The sequence below is a fragment of the Conger conger genome, chromosome 1 (assembly GCF_963514075.1).
Source record: "Conger conger chromosome 1, fConCon1.1, whole genome shotgun sequence".
Taxonomy (NCBI): Eukaryota; Metazoa; Chordata; class Actinopteri; order Anguilliformes; family Congridae; genus Conger; species Conger conger.
In genome coordinates, this window is record NC_083760.1 from 50117143 (window position 1) to 50126873 (window position 9731).

The window sequence follows — 9731 nt, forward strand, 5'->3', positions numbered from 1 at the left end:
ATTGAACTCCTGTAAATACTGGTCATGTTTTGTGCCATTCAATGGATAGAGTGAGGGGTGGGCCTGTCATTTTACTTTGAATAATATACTGCTGCAATATTTTAGAAATAATTTTAAAATATGTTGTTTAAATTTAGCTCGGTTTCACATTTTAAAGCAAATCCTGTAACAAATGACCACCCATTATGTGTTTATCTGTCACTGTCAGTCTCTGACAAATGTGTCTAGCAAACGTGTGCTCTCTCTCTTTCTTTCACACACACACGCACACACACACACACACACACATACACCTGTTTAAATAGTTCCCTGCATTAAAACACCATTTCCATCCTCTTTTTTTGATAATAATAATTCAGTTGAATGAAAAACATTTCCAGCCTAGTGGTTAATACAGTATGTGACTCCTGGTCAGTCCTGAATGTCCACTGTGGATCCCAGCATTCTTATCAGACAGGAAATTATGCATTTCTCATGGTCCGGACACAGAGAGTACACTGAAAGATGGAAACAACACCTGGGAGAATCAAACAGGTGTAGTCTGCTCACAGCAGGCCACAATTTAGAGAGAGAAAGAGGCCGAGATAGAGATTGTGTGTGTGTGTGTGAGAGAGAGAGAGAGAGAGAGAGAGAGAGAGAGAGAGATTATATAGAAAGAACATTTAAAACAACCTATTTTTATTTCAAAAGGTTGGTATTGGTAAGTGTGTGTTTTCCAAAAGGACAAGCAGTGAATTTGATGTTTAAATATAACATGTTTACGGTAACTGAAATAAACTATCTTAAAATGGATAACCCGATAAACATTTGGCAAGGAAATCTGTTCTCTGTTTGTTAAGTATAAACATGCAGAGAACAGCAGTATTAAAAAGCACTGTCTGGGTTATGAAATGCAACAAATATGACAAGAGGTAGCTTTCTGTTCCAATTTTCATTACAGAAATTTACACCATCTTAATGCTGTGATGTCTTACTGAGGAAATATTATTACGTATCCCTTCACTAATTTTACTATTGACAATGTCAAGCACTTGCCCTGTGTTTTAGGCATGTAAGATGGAGATTCTCCATTCTATATTTTATTAATATGTTCCAGATTTATGGCATTACAGGTTGTATTTCATAATATCACAATACTGGATCCTTATTTTGGATAAAATAAGTGACTAAACACAATATACTGTAATTTTAGGGCTATGTATATCAAAATCATTTCAGGACAGTGCCATCCAAACATTTTTTCCAGCATTCAAAATCGGACACACCATACACATCCTCCAGATACAACACATGCCTAGTGGAACAGGAGATGAGCGTATGCACGTAGTCTCTGTGGGGTATCCATCAGTCAGAGACTAAGAGACTAAGACTAAGAGTATCCATCACTCAGGGACTAAGACTGAGAGTATCCCTCACTCAGCCTGGCCTCGTGTCTCTGCCTGTGTATGCCTATGAGTCACAAGTGGCCGGTTGTGATTGTCAATACAGTAAAGATTATATCTCCTTCAGAATGGTCAACTCTGGACTTTAAAAACTTTTTAAAAAAGAGGTAATTTGCATTCAATTATTGATCAAATTACCATCATGAAATAAAATAAAGTGATCAGAGCAATGCATTCTGGGTACAAATAAAATGGAAACAAGGCCACTTCCTTGTGAAACTATGCTTTTGAAATGACTAAGTCTTAATAATGCAAAATATGTAGACCCAGTAGTGCACAAGGTACAAGCAATAAGATGCAGCTGTACAGTGCTGTTCAAGTTAAGTCTATAAACGTATCCTATCTCTGTGACATACCTTGAGTGAAATATGGATTATAAATTAAGTATTATTCCTTTATATAATATACACACAACACAAAATAAATGCTTAGTCTGTAACTGCCTGTCTGCTCTAATACTATACAAAATTACAAAAGGCAAGCAGTTGGATATACAAAAATCAAACTTTTGTTTTCACTGTATTTGTCCTTTTTAAAGTTAGTACACCAATTATATATAAACAGTGAGCCCAGATCAAAGTGATATAGTAAAACTATCTGAAATCTTTGGACAAGGACAGCTTAGAATAACTAAAAGGCTCTTTTTTGCCATTGCTTACATATTGGTAGAATTATAGATGGCTCGGTCATTCTATTAAACATATTCGTTTTTCCTGTTTTTGAACAATCATTTCCAACTTGGATTTACCTATTTAATAGACAGGGTTTAAAACATTACTTATATACCAACTATTTTCTATGCTACTGAAAATGTCAACATGATTAACCTAAACATAAGACAACTGCAACCACATACAAAGTTTCCTGAAGGATATGCATATGTTAGTGTTAACATACAGCTATAACCCATGATGGACTGCATGCATGTTGGCGTGTATAGAGCTAAATTTAGCTTGCAAGTATTTGATTGTGGGGAGCCAAAATACAACTTTGCAGGGAAGATGACCAAGCGTGACCAAGCCACATAATCTGCATAGGTAAAATAAATTCCTGCACGATACCTGAACACTCTTAAATTGCTTTGAGTTTGTTCATAATACATTTAGACAAAATATTTTAAGATGGCAATTTTCTCCTAGAGATCTCAAGTCAATATTTGCATTACAGTGCAGAGTGCAGAAGTTTAAAAAATAAAGAAAACATCATCTATACGTGAGGAAAGCCCCACCTTGAAACAAACTTGAGACAAAAACACATGGATAACTGTAAACATGACCGTTTAATGTTTTGACAACTGTAAGCAATTCACAGCCAACTGAGCGAAGGTCATTTTCAGTACAGACAGTGCACAGACAAATACATGTTATGGGTCTTCTACAGGCTGTGTGTTGACCAAAAGTGAATCATGGAAATTTAAGACTTCCACTCATGACATCATGATAAAAAATAGCTTTGAAGCAAGGCTTTTTCACATTCAGAACTGACACATTCAATTGTTCCAAATATGTTCTAGAGATCATACTTCAGTGTGTGTTTTTTACAAAGGAAATCACTGCCTAGTTTTCAACATTTTTTTTTTACCGTAGGTAACATCTCAGATTATTCACCTCCCTGGCATTTCACAACAGAGCAATTTTGAAACACCCCAAAACAGTCAGTAACATGATGGTGTGCCACCAGGTTTTAAAGACAGCAAAACAATATATTCCCCATCGTGACCTCAAAATAAACCGATTATAAACACTTTTCACCACATTACTGTACATCTTATACAGCCTCGTCAACAACCTCTCTAATGTACAGGTCAAAAAATGTCATGAAAAAAGGTCGCTTGTCAAATAAAGACATGAAATGTTGGTGTTAAAAAGAATAAAGTGATATGAAATGTGCAAATGTCACTGAATATCATAAAGGTGTTTCCCTTGCAGAGGCCCGTTTAAAAACTAAGGCAATGCACAGCTCTGTGCATGGAGGTTTTATTGTGATGCACAAAAAACGTTATTTTCTCCCCTGGATGAAAGCAAAATGTATAACATGGAGGGTTATTTTTACAATGAAAAAATACACAAGATAATTCTGTGCACAACCTACATTTTCATCTTTCTGTCAAGCCTTGCATGCTGCATGCTTATTAACTACTTAAATTATAAAATCACAAGAAATAAACAGATATAATGTGAAGACTTTATTAGCAGAACATAATGTATTCATTCACTACACTTATAAGTGAAAATGCAATATTTACATAACAAAGGGTTTTAATAAAAATATTTTATAATTACAATAGTCTATTTGAGCATATAGATATTTTCTTCCACATACATTTATAGAACATCTGTCTCTATATATACAAGATTAATTGTCATGAGTCATTGTACCTCTTTACAATATTAAACAGTTCATTACAGGGAAATCCCTGTTCAACACAAATCACCTATTTTAAACAATAGATGCCAGAAGGAACAATTATTTTACTTTTTAGTAAAGCTTTAAAATCTGATCTTTAGTAAATTTAATATAGGAAAAAATCAACTAATCTTGGGTTCTCGTGAATGCCAATCAAATGACAGCTTCCAACACGCCTTAGCAAACGAAGCGCTTTCCGACACTGGAGCCTTCTGGGTTCCAATTACGCTTCTCTGAAAATAGGCAAAAGTAGAAGGCTACTAGCCGCTGACGTAGATGCGTTTTTGATTTGGTTCTTACTATTGTTTTATCTTTAGTAACTAGTACGGTTTATTTTTTTTTCGTTAGCAGTAGCGGTTTGCAATCTCCTGTGACTCTGCCTCCCGATTCCATCACGAGGCATAGCTGGCTTTGGATCGGCTTTCTGCACACCTGTGGAAGAGGAATGAATAGAGTGGGTGTGTGAACCGCGAGCTCCAGACTGACTGGCGCCACCAACAAAACAGAAGGCATGCTTGATCAACAACCCAAAACAAACCAGGTCAAACAACAACCACAGCTCTCTAGCTTGGGCAAACTTACAAGACACAGCTGCAAGCAACCAGTCCCTGCTCATTTGCAAGAGGGATGACGTTTTAACCCTCTGCTTGCAAGATTGCTACACAAGGGACAATTATTGCGCAACGGACAGCTGTGTCCAAATTGCTGCCAATATAGCCTACATGTCGTACAGTTATAGCTTTCCCGGTGTCAGCTAAACAAGTGAGGACAATCAGCTTTTATGGATGGGGATTTTTGAAAATAAAAAACGACATAAATTAACTTCGCTTCAAATAGCAACTGACCCACCCGTTTTTGGCTACTTAATAAATTCCAGCGTCTTTACCCACATACACTATACTTTTCAGATAAACACTCGTTCAGAAAGTCGGCAAATGTTGTACAGTAGGCTACTCACCATTGCGCCATATTTCAGCGACACAAAATTGAGTCTTCCTGCTTTTTGACTATTGATGTCGCCTGCAATTTAAATTGGAAAAAACGCATAAATATCTACAAACGGTTCGGAGCCACAATGTAAGGCTGCCCTTATGTAACATTAAGAGCAAGTTTCAGCGTGACTGTAACGATCACAGGTTTAAAACACAGGTCACTATATGCAAATAAAAACTAAATACTATCACTGTGTGCATTAACCCAGCCTCAGAAATAAACTAGTTTATGATATTCTACACCAATAGGCCTACAATTTGGCATGTATACAATGCCAGGACAAATTAATTGCGAAATCGACAAAATAATGTGTAATTTTATTTCTCTTCTTTCTTCTTCTTTTTTTTTAATCCGTAGGTTATCAACCATAAAATATAGAGTGATACAGGGAATACTACGAGTTGTTTTGTGTCATCAGTATTCCTCGTGTAAACAACGTACTCCTGTTTGACCGCGGGTCTACCCTGCATCACGAACCTCGGGGATGCTTACCTGTTCAGTGTTGAGAACCGTCAATGGTGTCCTGTTTGAGGCGGACGGGCATGTCCCGTGTTGCTGTTTAAGCAAAGCAGGGTGAGTCTCCAGCGCTAGCTGCAAGTCCAGAATGTAATCTATCACATGCTGAAGGATTTCCACTTTACTGACTTTCTTATCCTGCGGTATAGTGGGAACAAGGCGCTTCAGTCTGCTGTAGCAGTCGTTCATGTCGTACTGCAGGCAAAAGAGATCTTCCTCTTCCATTTTGCACCGGGCGATGTTCAGGCTGTGTTCCGACAAGCAACGCAAAGCGAACTCGCTGCAGTTCGAAGAATCCTTCTGAGGGCGAACTGGGGTGAGAGCCTTCATGTTTTAAATATACTAATAAGCGACGACGAAAGCAAATAATTAGTAGTTAAATCGAGTGTCCTGTAAATATGCGTATTCGTTAATAGTAAAATAGTTTTGAAATCGACGTAATGTCGATATGCAAAATGATAAAATATGTAAACGATGGTAATTATACCCTGGAAATGTCTCCTAGACCGACCGTTTCTACTTCACTGGGCACGGCGTAAAGAAAATGAGTAGAATCCGTACATTTATACAGGAAAGGGGAGGCGCTATCGGCGGCTGGTTGACAGTTCTGGGCGAGAAACTGGTCAATCACAAGGCTGCCGATGCCCGTGACAGAACACTGGGGCCTATAACAAGGCGTGTCTCTGCGCGCTGCGGTGGGTCTCCATCGGAGGTTGATTGCGGCGGGGGAGGCGGGGGTAGACGAATCGCTCCTATAAAAATTACATCGAATAGTAAGATTTTGGAATGAGCGCAAGAAATAGCTTGACTTACCGCAACTTGCAATAACACACATTATTGCTCTTAATTAGCCTACACAACCATTATTTACCAATTACAATTCTTACATTTAATATGAAGAAAAATAACACTGTAGGCCTATCATTTTAAACCTTGCAATGCAGCCTACTCGATTATATTATCATATTTTCACATTGCCAAAATCGAATCTGGTTTGCAATTTATATCCGGGTAGCTCTTCATTTCAAGTGAGTATTTCAGTTACATTTTTTAATTATTTACATTTTCATTGGACCTGTGAAATGTCACATTCTTTCAGAGGGCATCTGGATACATCTAAAAGGTGTATTAGAACTCCAGAATAATTAGCTGAAATTGAAAGCTGAGTAAACTGACTCAATGGGTCACAACATTTCACGAGGATTGCAGGTTAGCATAATATTATCGCTGTTTTTACGCACAGAATAAATGAACGATTATGAATACAATATGTTTCATTTAAGGAACATACTTTTCCAAGTCAACTGTACAGTTGCACCTTGAAAGAAATGGGCATGTGTTAGGTCAAGTATAGCCTAATTATCTTCTTTGTTGATCAACACCAGTTAGTTTAGCCTACTTAAAAAAAAAAAAAATTATCACAGTGAAAAATAGCCAGTTTCACCGGGGTAAATAAATGATAGATTTTTTTTTTTTTAGAAGGAAACATTATTTTTTTTTAAAACCAATATGAACATTTTGTAGCGAATTTATTAGCTTTATTTGTAGCATGCAACAAACAAGTCCCTACGCAGGCATTTCATTGTATTTAGTGTGGGGTCTGGTCTTTGGAGCAAGTGGGATTGGAGCGGTTAGGGCTTTCCCTCCAGGTTTTCCCATTCCTTCACCCAGCTGTGCATTGTGCTGGCTGCATTCCTGCACTCTCTCACACGTATTGCGCTGGTCTGCTCTCGCGCTGACAGCTGATTCATCGACTCCGCAGCGCAGACTGGCTGGCGCCAGTCCCGTGACGTCACTCATTCACTCAGCGCTCCTCCCGCAGGCAACGCCAGGCTAGTTGCCAAGGCGATGAGGACGCCTGGCTCTGAACTTCCAGGCTTTTTGAGCGCACTGACAACCGACCTGAGTATCACCTCCTCCACTCTTCCTGTTATGTGGGGCGTTATTTGATAACTCCAGCCAACACCTGCAGAAATACCTGCTCTGTCACTCTCGGCTGGTTGACAGTGGGAAAACCCTCAAGCTGTGCAGGTGCAGGCAGCCTAAGTAAGCAACCTTAAGATGCCATGAACTGTTTAGATCTAGATCTTTACAGCTGTAAAGCACAAATCATGTTTTAAAATAATGTTGAAGATCCGCTGCCTCATATATACACTTTTTTATTTTCATAAATCCGATCTAAATATACAGCTTGTCCGTGTGAGTAGTTTTGTGATTTCAGTATTTGTACTTTATAGAGTGAAGTGAGCAGAGTAAAAAATATTGTTTACTCTGCTCAATAACACAGCACATGCATACTCAAGACGACGACTCAAATACTATGCAAATACATTGCACAGAGTAACATTGAATCAAATTCCATATGGCAATCTATCCAATAAAATCATCAAGTCTCAAACTATTTGCTGTAGAAAACAGTGTTGCCTATAATACAGATACTCATATATATTATATATAATAACATAATAATATAATATAATATATTATAGTGTAAGATTACTCTTATATACCTTTGTTATATGTACTACTGTATAATTGTGGTTCTTTATCAGACTTCTGTGCTGTTAGTTAAAAAAACACATTTAAATAAATGTGTTTGTTTCAAGCATTAGTCTTTTGTCCTCATTGTATTCATACCATATGATGCTATTACAAAAACAATTTCTCCATGTACATGGGTCACTCTATTTCATTCCCCTGAAGAGAATTGAGTTTGAGATTGGGTTTATTGTGCTGGGTAAGACCAGAATCCATAAGCGTATCATTATGCATTTTAAAGGAAGGAGGACATGAATATTCAGCTTGTAGCCTAGTGGCTAAGTTGCATGGCTGGGACCTGGAAGGCTGGTGGTTCAAGTCCCAGTGTAGCCACAACCAGTTCTGCGCAGTTGTTGGGCCCTTGAGCAGGGCCCTTATCCTCACATTGCTCCAGTGGGATTGTCCACTGCTTAGTCTGCTTTGGATAAAAGTGTTAGCTAACTAACTGTAATGTAAATGCTTCTGATCAAAAAAACATGAATTGTTATTCATTCTCTATCTACATCTCTCACATGACTGACATGTCATAGTCTGGTGCTTGCAATCTGAGCTGATATATTTTGGTGAGATGAGCCAACACGAGCAGGCTACTTTGTTGCTTTGGTTGGGCTGGGCGTGTCTGGGTGAGTCCTGGGTTTGTAATGTGTGCAGCTGGAGGGAGGTTGCTGCTCAGTGAGGTATGGACTGGACACAGCGTTCCCTTCAAAGCCCCAACTTCAAAAGCACTTCAGGACCAGACTGTGACTGTAACCTTTCCATCACTCACTCCTCTGCCAACCATTCCTCCACAAGCTATACACAAGCCGGGAGACAGAAAGCACACTGTGCTATGGTGCACATTGTCTAAAACCTGTGTTGTGGAACTCACAATAGAACTGATGTGGCACTGCCAGCATGGGTTCAATCTTCCTGAACAGGATGAACGCCAAAGCTGTGCTAAAAGAGGAACTTTCCTCTATGTCAGGGGTCACCAACCCTGTTCCTGGAGTACCTAATGTCCTGTTGGTTTTCACTCCAACTTTAGCGAAGCACACCTTATTCAGGAGCTAAAGATCATGTTGAGCTGCTAATTAGTATAACCAGGTGTGCCAAATTTGTATGAATTTGTTGGAATGAAAACCTACAGGATGGTAGATCTCCAGGAACAGGGTTGGTGACCACTGCTCTATGGCATTATAACTGGGGGGCCAGATTCAATATAATTACAATGCATTTCCTCCTCAATCTCGAATGCCCAAACCAAGTGTCACATTATTTAATCACTGCCGTATTCTGTGCACATTTCAGCACTGAACACACGATGCTTTATAGGTTATTAAAGTGCGTAAATAAAGCGGGATGTTCATGCAAGTACCCCTCTCCAGTTGATTGGGTGCCCGTGATTAGCTTGCGCTAGCTGCATCAGCCAGGCAGTCCTTTGGTGCAGTGACTGCAGAAGCTGTCCTGCTAAACACAATGCAATAAAGTAGTGTCTGACTAGATGCATGTATTAGGGCGAGCAAGTCTGTGCCCTCCTGATTTTACGATCGTTACTTATAAAAGAGAATCCTGAATAGGTGAGAAAATTAGTAATGGGAGTGTAAAAAGATTTAAAACTTTCACAAGAGGATAATGATGGTACATCCTATGACGAGTTGAGAAATATTAATTAAATCAATTAATTAATTAATTGACAAAAAAACAATGAAAGTTATCTGTTGGTAGTGATACTGTAGATATAGCATATCCATAATTCCAAGAATCTGGCAATGCAGTGGCAAAGTATTTTCCAACAATTGTGTTGTTTGCACAAATAATTGTTCTTTAGTCCCCACCCCTCCCACATACACACATATG

At 38.6% G+C, this 9731-nt stretch overlaps 1 protein-coding gene across 1 annotated transcript; it reads right to left on the reverse strand.

Annotated features, from left to right (window-relative positions):
* Nucleotides 1-2702: 2702 nt before the first annotated feature.
* Nucleotides 2703-5906, reverse strand: id4 (inhibitor of DNA binding 4). The gene is made up of 3 exons (XM_061245088.1): nucleotides 5334-5906; nucleotides 4807-4868; nucleotides 2703-4280 (listed from the first exon to the last, which is right to left on the reverse strand). The coding sequence occupies exons 1-2, from the start codon at nucleotides 5685-5687 to the stop codon at nucleotides 4821-4823; spliced, it is 402 nt and encodes a 133-aa protein (XP_061101072.1). The 5' UTR covers nucleotides 5688-5906; the 3' UTR covers nucleotides 2703-4280; nucleotides 4807-4820.
* Nucleotides 5907-9731: the final 3825 nt, after the last annotated feature.